This window comes from Hevea brasiliensis, chromosome 14 (assembly GCF_030052815.1).
Source record: "Hevea brasiliensis isolate MT/VB/25A 57/8 chromosome 14, ASM3005281v1, whole genome shotgun sequence".
Classification (NCBI taxonomy): Eukaryota; Viridiplantae; Streptophyta; class Magnoliopsida; order Malpighiales; family Euphorbiaceae; genus Hevea; species Hevea brasiliensis.
In genome coordinates, this window is record NC_079506.1 from 9019565 (window position 1) to 9039755 (window position 20191).

The following is a 20191-nucleotide window of genomic DNA, read 5'->3' on the forward strand; positions in this document are numbered from 1 at the left end:
AATTCAGCATTGTTCCAGCAACAGTCAGAGACCAGTCCGCGTCCAAATCTATCTTATTATATTCCTCGGAACAAAGCAAATGAAATGAAATGCAACAATATCCTCATTTGCCTTCTAATTAATCTTGGGTGAGAATAATACAACTCTTTGTTCGTCTAATCTGAAATATGCTATAATTTGCTAAATTCTTGACATAATCATACATATCAGCATATACTCAATGAAATGTCACAAAATTGCTTGTTCTCACGCTGCTTTTTGGGTTATTCACTCAACTCATACACTGCTGAAAAAGTTATCACATCTCAGTCTTGCAACTTATTGGCACAATTCCATTTGGAAACCAGACGTTGGAAAAAACAAATATTACTTCGTTTCCTTGGATCATAAATTGATATTCAAAGAAGGTTATGTAAAGCATGATCGAGGCTTAAAGCATGCATAAAGCAACATGAAAAGCAGAAACTATTGTTCGTAATTAAGAAAATTTATTTATTAATTAGATTTGTAACATATCACAGTACTATTGATATCATTAGCATATTTGATATGAAATTCAAGAAACCAAACATCTAGACACAACTTGAAAAGAAGCAAGCTTTGATTCAGTAATCACCACCGCGAAGACGGAGCACAAGGTGGAGGGTGGATTCCTTCTGGATATTGTAATCAGCAAGAGTACGCCCATCCTCTAATTGCTTCCCTGCAAAGATCAGCCTCTGCTGATCCGGGGGAATACCCTCCTTGTCCTGGATTTTGGCCTTGACATTATCAATTGTATCCGAGCTCTCAACTTCCAGTGTGATTGTCTTTCCAGTTAAGGTCTTCACAAAAATCTGCATACCCCCACGAAGCCTCAGAACCAGGTGAAGGGTGGACTCCTTTTGGATATTATAATCGGCAAGAGTCCTTCCATCCTCTAGCTGCTTCCCGGCGAAGATCAACCGCTGCTGATCAGGTGGGATTCCTTCTTTATCTTGGATCTTGGCCTTGACGTTGTCAATTGTGTCAGAGCTTTCAACCTCCAGGGTTATGGTCTTGCCGGTGAGGGTTTTGACAAAGATCTGCATTCCTCCCCTCAATCGGAGAACGAGATGCAAGGTGGATTCCTTCTGTATATTATAATCAGCAAGGGTCCTGCCATCCTCCAGTTGCTTTCCAGCGAAGATCAAGCGTTGCTGGTCAGGAGGGATGCCTTCCTTGTCCTGGATCTTAGCTTTGACATTGTCGATGGTGTCGGAGCTCTCCACTTCCAGGGTTATGGTCTTGCCGGTAAGAGTCTTGACGAAGATCTGCATACCTCCCCTCAAACGGAGAACCAGATGCAGAGTGGATTCTTTCTGAATATTGTAGTCGGCAAGGGTCCGACCATCCTCAAGTTGCTTTCCGGCGAAGATCAGCCTCTGCTGGTCAGGAGGGATCCCTTCCTTATCTTGGATCTTGGCTTTGACGTTATCAATTGTGTCAGAGCTCTCGACCTCAAGAGTTATGGTCTTGCCGGTGAGGGTTTTAACGAAGATCTGCATGCCGCCCCGGAGACGGAGGACAAGGTGGAGAGTTGACTCCTTCTGGATATTATAGTCGGCCAAGGTGCGGCCGTCTTCAAGCTGTTTTCCAGCAAAGATCAATCTTTGCTGATCCGGTGGAATTCCTTCCTTGTCTTGGATCTTAGCCTTAACGTTATCGATGGTATCGGAGCTCTCGACTTCGAGAGTGATGGTCTTGCCGGTCAGGGTTTTCACGAAAATCTGCATATTGGAGATCTGAGAAGGAAAAGATGATTTTTTTTTTCAGAGCTTTCGAAAGAACAGAGGATTTTGATTGATGAGATTAAGATGAGAAAGAAAATGAAGAAGGTGAGCTTATATAGAAGAGAAGCCGACCGTGAATGGGAAGGAGCGGAATGAATTGAATCCTTCGTAACAAAGGAAAGAAAGGAGCGGTCAGCTTTGATCGGTGGAAAGAAGGTTGCGTTAGTTGGAGGGTAATGGTCAGGAACCTTCCACACAATTATCTAGAATATTCTAGTTTAATTGTTATTTTTAAAATTTATTTAATAATAAATTCAGTGGATTATAATAATTAATTAATATTTATAATAAAAATATTAATTAAAAATTATGTCATAAACTACATATTTCATATATTTATATGTTTTAATTATATTTTTAATTATTTATAAATATATAAATGTTGTTGAGTCATGAACTTATTAACAAATTACAAATTCGGAAGATAACAAATCTTCGGTCTCAGGAAAGCCCATAGCTAAATTGGATATTGGATCTCATTAATCCGATGGAGTAGTAAATCCAATGGACCAAGAACTCAGTCTATGAATGGTACTCTTACTCACAGATTATCAAAGATAAGTTAGTGAACTCTCCTCTTCGAAGAAGACTCTTCGCATGTTTTTGCGAACTCAACAATTACAAGCCCAAGGCTCAAATGATGAGATTCACTTCTATAGGCCCAAAAGTTGAGCCAGAGCAATTCTCTCATTATAACATCATATTTTAGGACTCTCAAGACTTCATAAAAGGCAATGAGATCAATATGACTTTAGCATTAGCAAACAAGAAAAAAAGACCCCATTGAAGGACAATCATAACAAAAGAATTTTTTGAAAAAAATATTGGGTGTAATGACTCAGACTATTATAATCTGAACTCCAGTCACGAGCCATTTAGATAAGATATAGTAATCAAGAGCTGATAAAGTTTATGTGTCAGAGCATCAAATGCTTACTATTTATATTATTTTAGTGTGTTATTATTATCCAGTATGTTATTGCTTCACTTTTTCTTTTTAAAAGGCATATGTGTCAGAGCATCTAGTGCTCAATGTTTATACTACCCTAGTGTGCTATCACTTTCTCTTTATTAAAGTGATTCTTTTGAATCACGGGTGAACTGTAAGATCTTCAGCTCCTCTCCAATATACGGAACTCTTTATATACTAAAATCTTCAAAATAAAAATAATATTAATTCTTCTATAAACTTTTGCATGGCCTTTTAAATCTCTCTCTCTGTCTTGAGAATTAGAAATTACATTATGATCATATTTCTCTCCATAAAGACATAAATATACTCTGTATTACCTCCTGAAGAGGATCTTGTGCATCAAAAAACGTTAGTCATAAAATTTATTGCTACGGTCCCCGTAATTAAATCTTAATATAGTAATGCAAAAGGGTTTGATGGTGATCCATTTTTATTTTATGTTTTCATCTTTTAATTGCGTTTAAAATAGGAATAGTAATTGCTATGTCAATAAATTAATCAACTTAAAAATTTAAATTTACATACGAGATTCTAAAAATAGTTTTATATCTTTATATTAATGAGTACCTCTTTTTGTATATCATTCAGGCCTTTGCTATTGGCACTAGATAGACTTGGTCACAGTTCAAGATGAATTAGAAATTAGATTGAAATCAGTCCTCTGAAGCTCAAGATCAGAATTAAAACAATTAAGGGCTGGACTCAATCCACCATGATCGTAAACTGAACTATATTAAAATCAACAATTTAATCTGATTTGAAACGAAATTAAACTATTATCAATGAAAATAAATTTGCTTTATACAGTTCAATTTAACGTAATCATCACTAAAATTTCTAAATTTTGGCTGTTTATCATCACAAATGTATGACAAAAGCATACAAAAAGGCCTAATTCCGCTATTAGAGTAGGCACTAACGCTAGGCATTTTCTTCTATTCTCTGGCCATACTGATAATAAATTAGTCTATTTGTATTTAAACTTTTTATATTATTTTTTAAATTTTTTATTAAAAAACTTTAAAATTAAACATTGCTTTTTAAATTGTTTTTACTAATATAGTTTACTTAAATTTAATAAATTTTAAGTGAATTTAAAGCAATAAAATAATTAACCAGCTGCAATTCATGGTTAATTTTTATGTCATTAACATCCTCTTACGATGGTGCCTGTCTGTCTATGTAACATCTTCTCTTTTCTCCTCCTTACTCCTTCGCCAAGACCAATTAGGCCATCCAAATTTAACATGGCATTCAATATATTCTTACAATTGATATTCAGCAGTAGTGCAATAACTTACTGAATTATTGAAACTAATTCCCAAATAAGACATAATGGCACTTTGTTAAAACTTGCTTTATTGGGGAGCACATAGCAAGATTGCACTTCTATTTTTAATTGCTCAAGTTTTCTTGAATCAACCTCTTACAGGCTTTTGCATGTGCAATTGTACAAGTATAAGGTTCAAAAGCCATAATCATAATCCATTTACAGACATTTCAGCATAAACATGTATTAATTAATCTGGTAAGATAATTATAGATTATTATGTAGGAAATAGCTTATATTATAATTACTGGAATTACAACTTACGCATATAACATTTCAGAAGACATATGAGCTTAACAACTTCGATTCTTAGACACAAACTTAATAGAAAAGCAGCAAACTTCTATGATTTTCTATCAGTAACCACCACGGAGACGAAGCACAAGGTGGAGGGTGGATTCCTTCTGGATATTGTAATCAGCAAGTGTGCGCCCATCCTCTAATTGCTTCCCTGCAAAGATAAGCCTCTGCTGATCTGGTGGAATACCTTCTTTGTCCTGAATTTTTGCCTTGACATTATCAATTGTATCAGAGCTCTCAACCTCCAGAGTAATTGTCTTCCCAGTCAAAGTCTTCACAAAAATCTGCATACCCCCACGAAGCCTCAGAACCAGGTGGAGGGTGGACTCCTTTTGAATGTTATAATCAGCGAGAGTGCGGCCATCCTCAAGCTGCTTTCCAGCGAAGATCAGCCTCTGCTGGTCAGGAGGGATCCCTTCCTTATCTTGGATCTTGGCCTTGACGTTATCAATAGTGTCAGAGCTCTCAACCTCAAGAGTTATGGTCTTACCGGTGAGAGTCTTGACAAAGATCTGCATGCCTCCACGGAGACGAAGGACGAGGTGGAGAGTCGACTCCTTCTGGATGTTGTAGTCGGCCAAGGTGCGGCCGTCTTCAAGCTGCTTTCCGGCGAAGATCAACCTCTGCTGATCAGGTGGAATTCCTTCCTTGTCTTGGATCTTAGCCTTGACGTTATCGATGGTATCAGAGCTCTCGACCTCGAGAGTTATGGTCTTGCCGGTGAGTGTTTTCACGAAGATCTGCATGCTGGAAGGTTATCAAGGAAAGGGTTTTTTTTGAGAATCGTAGAAAAGAAAGGATTTCAATTAATAAGATGAAGATGAGATGAAAGAAGAGGAGAAGAAGCTTTATATAGCGGAAGTGGCCGACTCAATGTATTGGAAATTCTTCCAGACAAAGGAACAAAAGCTAGAAGTTAACGGTCAACATTGATTGCTGGAATGTATTGGGATGCGTTAGCTGGTAGGTTCATGATCATGATCAGGAACCTTCCATGTAATTACTCGACACTCGACTATTCTAGTTGGCGTCCACTTGTGGCCTTCTTTTTAAATTAATTTTATCAGAAAATATCAACTCTTTCCAAAAAGCAAGAAAGCCCAGACTCGCTGACTAACTGGACCTTTGATATGAGCCATTAGAAATTCTATTGGGCCAATTTGTTGTCTCAACTCACAAGCCTTGCACTGAAGTTATAAAATGATCCAGTATTTTCTTGAATGATAAATATCCAATTAATGAAAGAAAATTCCATAACAAGGGCAGCTAAATGGACAATACAGGGACTGAATTTCCATGTAATATGATTAAACTATTTAATTAGGCTAGTAATATGCCTTAATCATCAGTAATACAACAGAAGAATGAAAAGAAGGCCACAAAATTTAACACTAGTTACTTGTGCTGTGACTAAAAGCACTTCAGTCCATTCATGCTCATATATCCTTCCCAAACAACCTGAATGGTATCTTCTGAATCTCAATCTTGAACTCCACTCCAGCAGTAGCTTGATCATCTTCTAGAAGAAGAACAATCTTGTCACCAGCTTTGAGCTTCTCACGGCGAGCAAATTCAAGCCAGCCCTTAGTAAGAACAGGTTTAGGATGGATACCTGTCTTTCTTTTGTAGCATCGAAACACCAGCTTCTGGTTCTTGTACTTGACCTGCAAATCAAGAAAATGGTTCCCCTTGAAACGTGGTCGAATACGCCGGAAAAGTCTTGTCGGAAATGCGAATCTTTTGGTAATATCAGTTGGTGACAACACTTTCTTGAAGTGTGCCATTGCTTTTGCTCTCTGTTTGCTCTCTTCAAGCTCCTCTACCAGATACCTATTATATAGACAATCGAGCCATGGACTTGGAAAATTTTCTTCACTTCAGCGAGTTAAATTGCGTTTTAAATAACCTGCAGGCGTGATTAGTCTTCTTTTTTTCGCAAGAATTGCGAGATGATTGCGAGTTGAGTTAACGAAAACAAATAAACGTTTTATAGCCATCAGGTGATCACTGGTTGCAAAGAAAAAGAAAGGGATATACCAAAATTGACTTGGAGCAAAGATTTGGATAAAGGTTATAGTCGACCCCAAATCTTTGGATAAAGGTTGACTTGAGTTGAGTTGGGGTCATCACTGGTTGCGATCTGATGGCTGCAGTAGCAGCTAACTGATAATATGGATTCAAATTGAAGACCTTACAGCTTTAGAGCAGACTTCAATGTCATTTAGCTAACAGGGTGTTTTTTAACTGCAAGAATTTGTAGGTCCCATGGGGCTTCGCTGCATATTTTACCCGTTTGCGTTACTAGAGCTTAACTGGTTCGCCACATGTTACGAAAATCAAAATTCTCTCCGTTGGCTTCCAAGTGGGAATATCCAATCTTTCTTAACATCACTTTAGTTTAGTTTCTTGTTGTCAAAGACGAGTTTCAGTGCATTTTTGTGTGCAAATCACTGAAAAAGCTTTGCTTTCGCTCTCGCTGGCTTTCTAGTGGCAAGTTTTAGCACGGAGTGTGCTCGTTTCTAGAAGACATCCACTGGAACTAGTAAAACAAGAAAAGCTGAAAAGGGTCGTAGAGCAAAATCGAGCGACTTTTCAAAAGAATTACATAGCGTTGTTGGCTTTTTCACCAAGATTGCGTGAAGCAAAACTTTCTAGTTTCTTTTCTCTTGAAGTGAACTATCTGCAATGCAGCGCGGGGCAAAAAGGGCGGGGGCATTAGTTGGTGTGTGAGAGCAAGATGGACCACGGCAATTATTTGAGAGCTGCAAGATTTTGTGGTCCCATCATCAACCGAATCTACTCGAGTTTCAGTGACAGTAACTATGAAAATGAATAAGAGTGTTATCCTGTGGCTCGAAAAATTGAACTCCAATAATGAGGTTGACTGGTAGTGTTTATTTTAGGAACAATTATTGTGAGAGATTTATCCTGACAAGTAGTTGACATCTGCAAAATCAAAGAGAACAGCGAATTGTACCCGGACCAATCTGATGGCAGCTTCACTATAACTTGATCTATCATCAAATGCTTAAATAATTATAGACAAAAAAAAAAAGATATGATAGATTAAATACACCAAGTTAAAGGGGAGAATGCACTCTTTCTTATCAATCAAGTTTGATTCTATAGAAACATTCTTCTAAAAGAAAAGAAAAAAAAAAAAAACCTCAAACACACCAAGTTAATGTGGGAAAATGAACTCTTAAAATCGCTCAAAAAGGACTTCATCCCCGAAGTGATATGGTAGATTATATCTGGGTAACACTCCATTAGCTGCTACTCAAGTCTTTCAGGCTTTGGATCATTATTTCTGTATAAATTGGGCATCTTATGTAGCAGGCAACTGTGAATGCGATGCCACAGTCCAACACCACGTGCCCATGACCAAGTTCTGAGTAGGGTTTTGTCCCTTGGTGTGACACCCCCAAACCTAGAGCTTTCGTCTTTTAGGTTGTTGGGTTTCATACTTTTAAAAAAAGTTTGTCCTGTTACAGATTAAGTGATGACCAACTTAGAAGCAGCCCATAACTTGCTGACGATAAGTGCCATAAATTTAATCACCTTTCAGAATACATTATTTACCAGCTGCAGGCTTTTAGCCAGATGTCGCACTTACTGAGAACTCTGTAACATGATACTTATAAAAGGCGTTTGCCTTTAATAAGAACCAGAGATACAAAACTGTACAGAATGAATCACGGTTTGATTGAATTCTTTCTTGAAGAAGCAGAATAAAGTTAGCATACATCAAGAAACTTAGCTGTTCATGGCATATTCTTGAAACAAATTATGGTTTGAACTTTTAATCTTGTTTCCTGGTGTTAACCATGAGGGAAGCACTCGTCCTGCACCGTTCTTTTCGGCCTCTATTTCTGCGCCATTAGTTTCTTGATCATGATATGAATCCTCAAAATCTAGGTCATCATCCAGGCATTGGTTGTGATCTGTCTCCCTGCAATTATAAACCTCCGTATCTGCGTTATGCAACTTTGCTGCCCTTTTCTTTGACCGACCAGTACTTTTGGTGAAGTCATCCTCCTCTTCCACATTCCCATTTGGTGCCCTAGTTGCATCTCTTCTCCTCTTTATCGAATCAGTGCTGTCATTGCTACCGCTGCTATTCCTGTCTGTCTTATAGTATTCCTTGATTGTAGATTCAATTGTTTGTAGCAAACGATCTCCATACTTACTTACCTTGGCCCTAATTGAAGCCAAAAGGCATATTAGACATATCGAGCCTTCAATATATAACTTAACCACATGTAACTACAAAACTTACTTTCCAATGCCATTTATCTCAAGCAGTTCTTCTTTTGTTCTGGGAATTCTTTTGCAAAGGTGCTGCAGTGTGGCATTACTAAATCAAGGAAAATAGAAACTCGTCAGCACATACTGTAACAAGTTAGGACAAAAAAAAAAAAAAAAAAAACCTCGCAGGGACAAGTCAGGCAAATATTCTAAGTCAGTATAACAGGTAAACTTTCAAATGACTTACCCTCCCGATCCATTTTCCAAGAATTAGTTTCTAAAGCAAATTTCTATCAAATGTGAGATAGAGATTAGAAAAGGAAATGGCTGGGAGCTCACCCAAATATATGGTACGCCATAACCCCCTCCCCAGCTTCTTTAACAAGGGTAGTTCGGAGCATTCTTAAAGCAGAATATAATTTGGCAGATAGATTCTGTCATGTGTAATTGGGAAAAAAGTTAAGCGGCTTCAGGTCTGGAGGATTACTAACAAAATTGATTATTGATTTTACAAATACCAAGTCCACTTCAGATTGAGGTTGTGCTGCTTGTGCAGGAGTGTCAACAGGTGAAGGACTTTGCTTCCCATATGTCAGTGAGCTTTTTGCAGGAGTCGCATCAAATTTGCTCTGTTTAGATGGTTTTACAGCTGAAGGAAATCTGCAAAGTATGTAAACTGTCAGTGTCAAAATTGTAGGTGCCTCCACTAATAAAGCAAATCCAGAGGATCATAACATCTGAGGATGTAAAAAAGCCAAGCAAAAAGGTAAAATTAGTAGCTTTATCAAGGTCCTTAGGTCTAGAAATTTCAAACAAATAAGCCTTACCCAAAAAAAGAGATTAGTTCCAAACTTAGACATCTAAATGAACTAATCTAAGACCAACTCCAATAGCATTTGTTGCTAATTTATCTCCACAAAGATCTGGATATTCTGAATGGGTTGGGTGGATAAATGGCCCGAGGATAGGGTTTAATCCTGACTAGAAACAAATGAACTGGACTGGAATTTGGTTGCATTACATCTAGGCTTGGAATTTGTATAAATCTTCAGAAAGAGAAAACCAATTGCTATGAATGACCATGATATAACATGCTACAGTAGAAAGTGCAGAAATAGTGACTTAATGCACGTCTTGTCGATGAAATGAGCATAAAAACATGCCAAGTCAATAAGCAGACAGCAAACACACTAGAAATATATATGATTGGATCTTTCATATTCTCTATGTTAAAGATGTAACTTTGAAGCAAGACTGAGAGGAGAGGCCAAACCTTAATATGATAGTCTGCCGACTGGAGCCTAGATTGTGGGCCTTGGATTCATTCACCTGAAATAAATATCATCACAAAATTCTTATATAAATATGAAATCTTAAACCGGGAATAACATATTTGCTTTCTCAATTTCAAGGAACTGAAAAGCAAAAGGAATTGAAACAACAAGTACCTTCAGTACTGATGAAACAGATCCATAAATATCACTTTTCTTAACATCCTCCACAAGAAAATCTTCAGTGACAAGATGACGCAATATTCGGGAAGCTTCACCCTTGGCCAGATGTTTTCCAGCCCCATGCAGGCTCAAAGTTTCATGTCTGTATCTCTTGACCTAGTTTTGGCAGTAAAATAGGACAATTATTCAGGGATATTACAAGAAGTGAAAGATGAATATATATTTTTGTTGTTATGGCATACATGTTGGTTCAAGGAGCCCCTGTACACTTCTAAAATATGAGATGAAGAAAACTGCTGCCCTGTTATCTTGACCAGTTCAACCTAACCAAGAAACAATAGAAACATCACGGGACAAGCAAGCACAAGTGTGACACAGTAATATAAGATGACTAAAATTGAATATAAAGCAGGCCCAACAATCTTTGATATAAAAAAAAAAAATGCTTTCAAACCAATTGCTTTGCGATCTCAGTGACATCCTTCTCCACTAAAGTTTTGATCTTGGAACAATTATCACATGTTTTTTTGCAGTTTCCAGAATCAAACTTTTCTCCAAAATGTAGAAGTTGAAGGAGGCGTCTACAGTCAACATCATTTTCACAGTAACTGACCTGAAAAAGTCATTTTGTCAGAGATTAAGTTAGGGAGAGGAGTAGGGACAATTATAGTGATAGTAACCACAATTACAGCAAAAGGCTTATATCAAGGTACCATTCGCAGAAGATTTTCAGTATTCTTCTCCAGTACCCTCTCTGAATTTGTCATATTAGTACGATTATATCCAGGAGTCCAGGGATTTTGCTCCATCTGTCCTTGGATAATCATATGCTTGACTCGTATCTGATAAAGGAGACAAAATGTACATGAAGATAAAATATTAATTAAGAAACTGCAAAGAAGACAACCAAGGAGAATGGAAGAAGAGATAAGTCATTAAATTTGGCTTAAACAGATGACCAGTGCAGTTTTGTCCAATTAACTTACATAGTCACTATAACTGTAATACAACACACAAGATGAGCGCTGACCATCTCGACCAGCACGACCACACTCCTGCAGAACTTGGGAAGAACACATCAAACTTGCAGAGTATTTAGGATAAAGTTCAATAGTCAATCAAGTTTGTGAACTCTTTTTTTTTTTTTTTTTTTTTTTTTTTTTTTTTTTTTTTTTTTGCGGACGGCAAGGTTTAAGTGCTGGTTAGAGGGGGTAATAATGTTATATACTTGCATCAAAAAGCACATTCTCTTGTACTACAGTTCCAAACAATTGACACTTGCATTATTAAGTACTAACAAGTCTAGTAATGTAAGGAAAAAAATTCTACCTGGTGGTAACCTTCAATAGATTTTGGGAGAGAATGATGAATTACAAAGCGGACATCTGGTTTGTTGATACCTGCAATAATCATGTTAATAATATATGGTTTCTTCAATTAATCAAGATAAATAAAAATCAACATACCCATTCCAAATGCAACTGTAGCACAAATTATATTAATTTCATCTTTGCTCCACTGCTTCTGAATGAAGGCGCGTTGTGCAGAATCCATGTTACCATGGTAAAACGCTGCTTTATGTCCACATTCCTATTCAATAGGAGGCACTTTCTTGAGTAAAAATAAACTAAAATGGCATGAATCGATAATCATTTAACGTTTTACCTGTAACAATTATGATAACAATAACAAAACGCTAAATTTTCCAGATAGGAAAAATGCAAGGATTTCTACATAGCTAAAATTCACAAGAAAAACCCCAATTGTCAAAATTAATCAATATATAAAACCAATTCCATTTTCCTAATCAAATCAGGCAGGTTACATAGAACGGTTACCTCTTTACCATGGCATGACATGGATAATAAAAATAATAAAATTGAATGAAGTTCATTAACAGATACAAAACATTTCCAACTAATTTATGCATTATATATTTTAAGTGAATTTAAACCATCAGATTTGAGAGATCAAACTATAAGACCAACCTGCAATTTTTCAGCAACCTTTTCACAGTCCATTCTTGAAAGACAATAAATAATACCACATTCATCAAAATGGTTTTCTTTAATGAACTTGTCAATATCATCCAAACACTTCTTTGTCTTGGGGATGACAGAATACCTGCAGTGTTAACAATAAGTGATCAATTTAAAATATGGCAGCAGTTCATCTATGTTCAACACTTACCATAGATTTTGGCGATTAAAACTTTGCCGGAAAACAATGCAGTTAACAAGACCAAGAGCTTGTACAACATCCTCCTTTACACTGGCTGTTGCAGTTGCTGTTAAAGCTAAAACAGGAGTTTTCTCAAATTTCTTTTTCAAGATACCGAGTTCCTGGTTGTACACAGATAATCTGATTGTTAGACAGAAGCTCTCTGAACTAAGATACAAACTGGAAAAGAGATTTAAGGAAAAGACCTTGTAGTCCGGTCTAAAATCATGTCCCCATTGACTCACACAATGAGCTTCATCAATAACAATCCTAGCAAGCAAGCCACGAGCATTTAAGCTATCCAAATGTCGTAAAAGAACATCACTTCTGCAGTCCAAAAATAGAATTCATAGTGTTAGTACTGCATGATAATATCAGCATTCTATCTCTATGAACTGCTAAATTGTACAAATGACAGATTTCGGTGTATAACAATACCCAAAGGGAACAAGAATACAACCCTGAAGGAATAATTTATGATTTCCATCATCAGGGACATTAAACAGTTAGGAGTTGGTTGCTAGAGTAAAGGCAAAAACAACATAAAGAGATAAAAGAGTTTGAGTTGATTTTAAGGGGTTCCTTCAATGGAGAACGAGCAAAATAAGGAGAAAGAAATGTCATAGAGGAGAGGCAAAAGACAACAAAAAGAGACAAATGAGTTAAAAAGTTGATTGTAAGGGGTTCCTTCGATGTGGGAAAGAGCAACAATAAGGAGAAAGAAATGTCATAAGGTCCCCAGTAGCGATTTATAGAAGAAAATCCAACAATAAAACCACAAAGAGTGCATGAATAAAAATTTTTAACAGAAGATAATGAATCACAAATATTCGTGATTGATGTATAATTAACAATGTTAGCACTCTGCTGTCAGCACCAACCGTCATAAAAGATTTAGACTAAGGGCTTATCTGGTTTGACAACTATTTTCAAAAATGGCATCCATTTTTAGTCATTATATGACACTGAATGTTATCAAGGTCAGCAAAACCATCCCATAAAACTACCATTTAAGGACCCATTTAGCAGACTGCACTACTAGAAAAAAGCTTGGACATAAGTGGATGAAAATGGGCATATTCAATTCATGAAATATGCTTACGATGTTGTAACACTTACTTGGCAACTTTCTCTGGTGTGACATATAACAACTTGTATTTACAGTAATCAGAACAGAGTTCCCTTAAGATCTCCTGTTGCTCAGTCCACTCCATATTGGCACTTAAGTAAGTAGCAGATATATTTGCCTACAGTGCAAAACCAATTGGCAAAAATAAATGCATGGTTTTACATAAGCAAGTGGTAGTAACCAGGGCAAAGAAAAAAGCTTGACCATCTCAATAATCATACCTGCAATAGATGCATTATTTGATCTTGAATAAGTGACACAAGAGGTGAAATTACCAAGGTTATTCCTGGACAAATTAGAGCAGGCAGCTGCACGATAATAGAAGATGCATAAGATCCATAGCAAGACATAGTGAGAAAGAAAAGACACATAATTTCCCAGGATCAACAAAAACTTCAACTGCTTCTAAGAAGAAACTAACATTCTACCATCAAACATCAGTGAAAGGATAACCAGAAAATTGCATAAATTAAAACAGGCAAAACAGTGCATAGTTTCTGAAACTAATAATTCTAACTGGGATGAAGTAATGTTATTGATGTAAGGCTGTTTTACCTGGTATGTCAGGCTCTTTCCACCTCCAGTTGGCATTAAAACAAAAACATCAAACCCACTCATTGTAGCATTAATGACCTCTCTTTGATTGGGCCGAAATGAGTGATTTCCGAACACTTTCTTGTTGTAGGCCTAAATACAGCATCAAGCAAGCAACAATTAGGACAGGTAATGAAGAAAAGAAACTGGCAATAGTCCAGTCCAGATGAAAACCTCCAACTTTTTTGTCCAAGGGAAATTTGTACTGCTCCACTTTGGATCATTTGAACCTTCAATATAGTTAACTTCAATGAACTTTGGAATGTAAGGCTCCCTCTCTATAGGACCAGATGATACACCAAAACTATTTACAGAAGAGAATGAAACTGATGGCAAATTCCAATTGTCGTAACTACCAGGTTCATTTTGAAGATGAACCTGTGCATTAAATCTCGGGGTATCTATTCTGCAAGCAGCAGATTGTGGTGTTTCATATTGGAAATTCCGAGTTGCTGTGGAAGTAGAAAAATGTGACTTTTGCCTTTCCTTATCATGCAGATATCTCTCAAGCTGCTGAATTTGCTTATTCAGCTGTAACCTAATAATGAAAACCAAAGAGACATGTATAAGATAAGCATTCTAACAGTAGCTAATTTTATCTCTCAACAAAATGCGGTGGGTTTTAAGAAATCAAAGAGGAGAAAAAAGGAAGCAACAATGCAATGCATAGTTTAATTTATTCCATATAATTTATGAGCTCCTTTATCCCAACCCTTTTCCCTATCTAACAGTAGCTAATTTTATCTCTCAACAAAGTCCGGTGGGTTTTAAGAAATCAAAGAGGAGAAAAAAGGAAGCAACAATGCAATGCATAGTTTAATTTATTCCATATATTTTATGAGCTCCTTTGTCCCAACCCTTTTCCTGTCCTTCCCTATCAGAATATAGTTTTTCAATTCTTCATTGCTTCAGAGTAGATCTGCATTTTCAGATAAGGGGCACAACCTATCCTGGCGAAGCTTCTCTATCTGCACTGGACTCAGGTTGGCAGTATTGTCAAGTAGTTCATTTGACACAGAAATTAGCACGTCCTTCATTTCTGGTAAATGATTAGCAGCTTCTGGGCAAAGTCCTAGCTGTTTCAGTTGGTCAATTTAAGGAGTTACAGATATCAAAGTAAGGACAGAACAGATTAAGATGAAAAACAGAACAGAAGGCAAATACCACATACCTTACATCCATGATTACAGTTTTGGCTCAATTCAGGAGGCAAAAATGTCTCCTCTGATCTCACAAAATTATTTTTATCTACGGTTGGTGTTATGGGTGGAAACTTGGAAACTGATGGTTGAGGGGTGCAAGTAGACTGGTAATGTTCCATAACTATTTGGTCCACATCAATGTTCTGAAACCCAAGTCAATAAAGAGATGAATCAAATCAATATTGATGAAACACAGACCAACAATTAAGACAAGACCATGAATCTCACTCACAAATAGTTAAGAAAGAAGATAGTATCATACCATTAATCTCAATTTGGCAAAAAAATTAAAAACAATTATTTACAGAATTGCATGAGCAAAAGATAACAATTGATTGCTTCATAATTGTATTTTATGAGGTGAAACAAACCATAGGCAGATTTGACATGGTTGTTAATATATTTTATTAGAACAAAATGACATAGATAAATATCTGTAGATTACACCAAGTGAGACCTAAGATTTTCAACCAGGAGAGCTCATGCCCAGGTTCTATTTCATTCATTTTAGCCAAATCTCAATTTGAATAAAACCGCTAGGAAATACTGGTACATATTACCCCAAGTAGATCATCATCATCAATATCAGCCAGAGCTTCTGTAGATTCTTTATTTTGGTTAGTATGCACAATGTGATTGCTGAATGAACTAGCATATGCTTTAGACTGAGTATTGTTAGCTGCCGATCCTTTAATGTCACTTTGCTGCCCTGTATCATTTCCAGCTTCAGCAGCTCTAGCATTATCTTGTGGAAAAACATTGCCAGTGTTCCTTTCAGATTCATTATTCCTCACACTGGATTCACCAAAGTGTTGAGGTACATGCATACGTTCAGAGTATTTCCTACTGTTAGATAAGCTTTGTAAAGTAGGTTGTCCAACATCCTGTAACGAGTCATTCCTTGCACCCTTAAAGGGACCAGTTTTCCCCGGCTGCAAGTAGTTCCTGCGAGAAATCTGAAGACTGGAAAGAGTGCGCCAAGCCTGCCAAAAGTTTTCCACATAAAAGTGTTGTAAATTAGAAAATATCATAGTTTTTTTGCTATATAGAAAATCTAAGAGTTTGATGGATGGAATATACGAGTCAAAAGACTAATTGCATGAACTTTAAAATAAAGTATAAAATTAAAGATAGTGATTCTACTAAGGAAATGGGAAATGAATGGAAATTACTCAAAATTACGTAAATTTAACTATTTATCAGACCATTTGCAATAGCACAAACCTTAAACACTTATATGGTGCCAAATGCAGAATTACTAACTACCAAGGAAAAGTTGACACATTTTTACCTTTTCAATTTCTGGATTCTGCAATCTTTGCAAACTCTGAATTTGACAGCATGTTAACCTATATGGCACAAAGCCACAAAGATTATCTTAGAAGATGGATTACAAAGGAGTGTAAATGAAAACAATTTTAGATAACTAGTGACAGACACTGAACCAAGTTTCCAACTATGTTTCTATTATTTATTGGCAGTTTAAGAACTAATGTACTGCTTAAAATCGACAATTAGAAGCTGTAAATTTTACAGTAGCAGAATCTAAGCTACTAGAAAATGCTTAAGACTAAGGTTCCATCATACCGCGCACAAATCAGTCATAAAGCAATGAAGCGAATGAGAAGGGATTACAACAAAGAAATCAGCAAGAATCAATTAATGATATAATCAGAGTAAGCATGATCAACTCATCCATATAACTAAAATCATCAATAACGAACTGATCTGAAGTTTTCAAGATAGAAACTTGTATACTGTAACAGTTTAGCCCAGTTTTCATACAATAAAGGTTCCTACATTGCTAAATGGCATACTATATTCTTCAAATTTAAAATAATTGACATGCATATTCAAACATCAAGAAAGATAGATTCTATACTAAAAGATTGAGATACACATATATGCATCTGGACAAAGACTCCACAAAAGTTAGAGAAAAATAAACAATACATCCAGAGATAAAATACCTCATAGCTGCAGAACCTTGAGGTTTCTGGCTTTCTAGTGAAAAGAGAAAATTTGAACTCAAAAACTTTTTCTCAGATGAAAAATTATCATGTGCATTGGCATGTTGGGACCAATTAACTTTAGGGAGCTTCTCTTCACATTTGTTACCTTGACCTGAGTTGGTTAGACTGCATATAAACCATAAATGAAACCAATCAAGATACATGAATTGTAGGAAAGACATGATAATAGAATGCATAGCAGAATTGTTACTTTTGCCTCATTCGTTTTTCTTTAGTCGTCAGTTATTTGCCAGCTTGTGGTAATTCTCTCCACTATCAGAAACCACATCATTAAAAAAAAAAAAAAGAACCTGCTTCACAAGAGAAAATAACAAAATAAAACAAAAAGTTTCAGTGTATTACCAAAGAAAATAATTGCCATCCACCAATAATGAATCTCTCAATGTAGGATAATTGAACCAAAAAAGTTAGCAAAAAAGGGTTGAAAACAAAAACAACAAACAATAGAAACATTGCTCAGGTGGTTTGTAAGCTACTCATCCCTTGGTGAATGTAACATCTATGAAGAATTTCTAGGGTGCCTCCCTTCACTTAGGTAATGCATCCATAACCAGATTGTTGAAGGTATCAACTATCAAGAATTTCTAGAAGAGCTTCCTTCACTTATGTAATGAATCCATAACCAGAAAAAAGCCTACATGCAAATCATGTAAACTTGGATTGAAACAGAAGATATTTCATGTTAGCCATCCTTTATTTCATTGTTCATAATTTTTTGATCTATTGTTTGCTCACAACAAATGTATATAAAAAAACATTCATAATAACCCTTAGTAGTATATGGATTCAGCCTATGTAATAAGCAGCCAGGCATACAACTCTTTAACACAAAATCTTTCAAATACATGTGATATTGTAATTTGCTGAGAGAGAGAGAAAGAGAGAGAGCACTAAAGAAGAAGAAACTTCTATTCCAATAAATCAAAAAGAATACTTCCCAATATGTCAATCTAGCTCCAAACAACAAAAAAGTAATATCATGAGATGGGAAATCCCATTCTAATTTCTAAGTCCAATAGTCATGTAGTCCACTTTTTTTGGGCCCCGCATTCATGTAGTCTACAGCAATGCTAAAATATTTAAACATAATTTTAAACTGAATTACACCGCATAGCTCTTGCAGTCCACAGATTCCAATAAAAGTCTTGTTCCAAAAAATGAGAACATAAAACTCATCTGACTTTACTGCATGTATCCCTTTAAATGCATAACAAATATATACTTCATTTACTACATATCATGTCAACATCAATTATTGAGTCTTTATATTGTTATATGCCATGCCCAATTTGTTCAACTAATATTGATAGCCAATTGGTTGTTCTAAAATTGTGCCAGTCATCCTTACTAACTCAAAAGATACAGATAAGGCACTAGCTGCAATTCAGGCTATCCGATTCAAAACAACAAGGATAGCAAATAATCAATCTTTTCTTATCATTTAAATAAATGAACAGAGAAATAGACTTATTTTTATCAATTCATTTTTAACTGATGAGCTCTGCAAGCACATACACATTTCCATTTGAAATTTTGTTATTTCCTTTGTTAAAGCTTTACATAGTATGGCACATAAGCATGCAATTCCTCCGTATCAATTAAGCAGCTCTTTGACTAATTAACTAAAAAGTTATGCGATTTCAATTTTGCACAATGACAAACAACACAGAAACGGATACTCAACTACAGGATTCCAATATTCAAAGATAGTATTATCTGACATCTTAAAGTGAGCATTTCAATCCAATTTCCAGGGGATGTATAAAAACGCCCTCAGCAAATTTCAATTTACACAAAAGAAAAGTAAAAAAAAAAAAAAGAAAAAAAAAAGGCTCAAATGAAACCTAATAGTAGAAAATGGGAAATGCAACACAAAACCTCAAAAATTAACAATATTTTCGACCAATTATAATAAACAGAATCTGACCTTCGAGTATTTTTTAGGGTTTGAGAGAGAGAGAGAAGCCTACCCGGAGAAATGTCCACCTGTGTTAGCTTGGATAATCGGCGGCGAGAAAAGTGAGAATTGGAGAGAGGGAGAGACACTGAGAGTGAGACTGTGAGACAGAGCGCGCTCTTCAAAAAAATAAGCCGCGGAGTGCAAGGGCGGGATCCTTCGCTTTTTCCAGAAACAAAAACCAACGTTGCGAAGTATGAATTATGCGGGAGTTGTAATAATAATAATAAATTATAATTTACTCCTCCATATAATTTTTAATTCATCGTTAATTATTGCATGTCAAAATCTCTAATTTTATATATTTTTTAATTTAAATAATTTAATTTCTAAAATTTTATATTATAAATAAAATGATTTAAATTAATGAACTATTTATTTATAAATTTAAATTAATATATTATTTTATTTAAAATACAAAATTTATAGACTAAATTATTTCAATTAAAATATATATATATATATATAAAGTTAAAAACATTTTGATATTTTTATTATAATTAATAGTTAATTATAGGTTTTAATAAATTCAAAAATTAAGCTGTTTGATTTAAAAAAATATAAAAATTAAGCTATAAATTTTAATAAATCTAAAGAATTAAATAATAATAATAATAATAATAATAATAATAATAATAAAAAAGTCAATAATTAATTTTTTAACATTTTTATTTTTTGTGAACTTTTATTTTATTTAAAACACATTAATTATGAAATATTTATATATATTTATTTCAATTTGATTTAGCTTTTTATTTTTATCAAATCTATGATTGTTGAAAAAAAAAACAAATTGAAGTGGAGAATGTAATATCAAAATTATGTAAATTTAGTAAACACTATCATAAAGAATTATTAATACTGCAACCCAAAAAAAAATATATTATTTATCTTAGAACTATATAATTTATTTATTTTATTAATTAAATATAAACTGTCA

At 35.2% G+C, this 20191-nt stretch overlaps 2 protein-coding genes across 5 annotated transcripts; both read right to left on the reverse strand.

Moving 5' to 3' along the window:
- Positions 1 to 468: 468 nt before the first annotated feature.
- On the reverse strand, positions 469 to 5284 carry LOC110648903 (polyubiquitin). Of its 2 annotated transcripts, XM_058134844.1 has the most exons (3): positions 4478 to 5284; positions 934 to 1755; positions 469 to 883 (listed from the first exon to the last, which is right to left on the reverse strand). In XM_058134844.1, the coding sequence occupies exons 1-3, from the start codon at positions 5158 to 5160 to the stop codon at positions 790 to 792; spliced, it is 1599 nt and encodes a 532-aa protein (XP_057990827.1). In that variant the 5' UTR covers positions 5161 to 5284; the 3' UTR covers positions 469 to 789. The 2 variants fall into 2 exon arrangements, with proteins under 2 accessions (XP_057990827.1, XP_057990826.1); XM_058134843.1 differs by having other exon boundaries at positions 469 to 1755; positions 4478 to 5280.
- Positions 5285 to 7939: 2655 nt separating this feature from the next.
- Positions 7940 to 19442, reverse strand: LOC110648900 (ATP-dependent DNA helicase Q-like 4A). Of its 3 annotated transcripts, none has more exons than XM_058134837.1 (26): positions 19265 to 19442; positions 17485 to 17546; positions 17232 to 17399; positions 16553 to 16610; positions 15822 to 16244; positions 15231 to 15404; positions 15005 to 15135; positions 14234 to 14597; positions 14021 to 14152; positions 13687 to 13773; positions 13456 to 13583; positions 12543 to 12663; positions 12307 to 12458; positions 12105 to 12240; positions 11583 to 11706; positions 11446 to 11516; positions 11103 to 11171; positions 10830 to 10958; positions 10571 to 10729; positions 10359 to 10439; positions 10111 to 10272; positions 9936 to 9991; positions 9181 to 9322; positions 9002 to 9096; positions 8694 to 8771; positions 7940 to 8615 (listed from the first exon to the last, which is right to left on the reverse strand). In XM_058134837.1, exons 2-26 carry the CDS (start codon positions 17493 to 17495, stop codon positions 8171 to 8173), a joined length of 3696 nt encoding a protein of 1231 aa, XP_057990820.1. In that variant the 5' UTR covers positions 17496 to 17546; positions 19265 to 19442; the 3' UTR covers positions 7940 to 8170. The 3 variants fall into 3 exon arrangements, with proteins under 3 accessions (XP_057990820.1, XP_057990818.1, XP_057990819.1); XM_058134835.1 differs by having other exon boundaries at positions 17485 to 17584; XM_058134836.1 differs by having other exon boundaries at positions 17485 to 17587.
- Between the last annotated feature and the right edge of the window lie 749 nt (positions 19443 to 20191).

Coding starts and splice junctions, on each gene's coding strand:
- LOC110648903 (XM_058134843.1), bottom strand. CDS start 5,160: ATGCAGATCTTCGTGAAAACACTCACCGGCAAGACCATAACTCTCGAG. Junction 1,756..4,477: donor GTGCTTCGTCTCCGTGGTGG/TTACTGATAGAA, acceptor TCAGATCTCCAA/TATGCAGATTTTCGTGAAAA.
- LOC110648900 (XM_058134837.1), bottom strand. Junction 13,584..13,686: donor AAATAATGCATCTATTGCAG/GTATGATTATTG, acceptor TTTGCACTGTAG/GCAAATATATCTGCTACTTA. Junction 9,097..9,180: donor CTCAATCTGAAGTGGACTTG/GTATTTGTAAAA, acceptor TACACATGACAG/AATCTATCTGCCAAATTATA.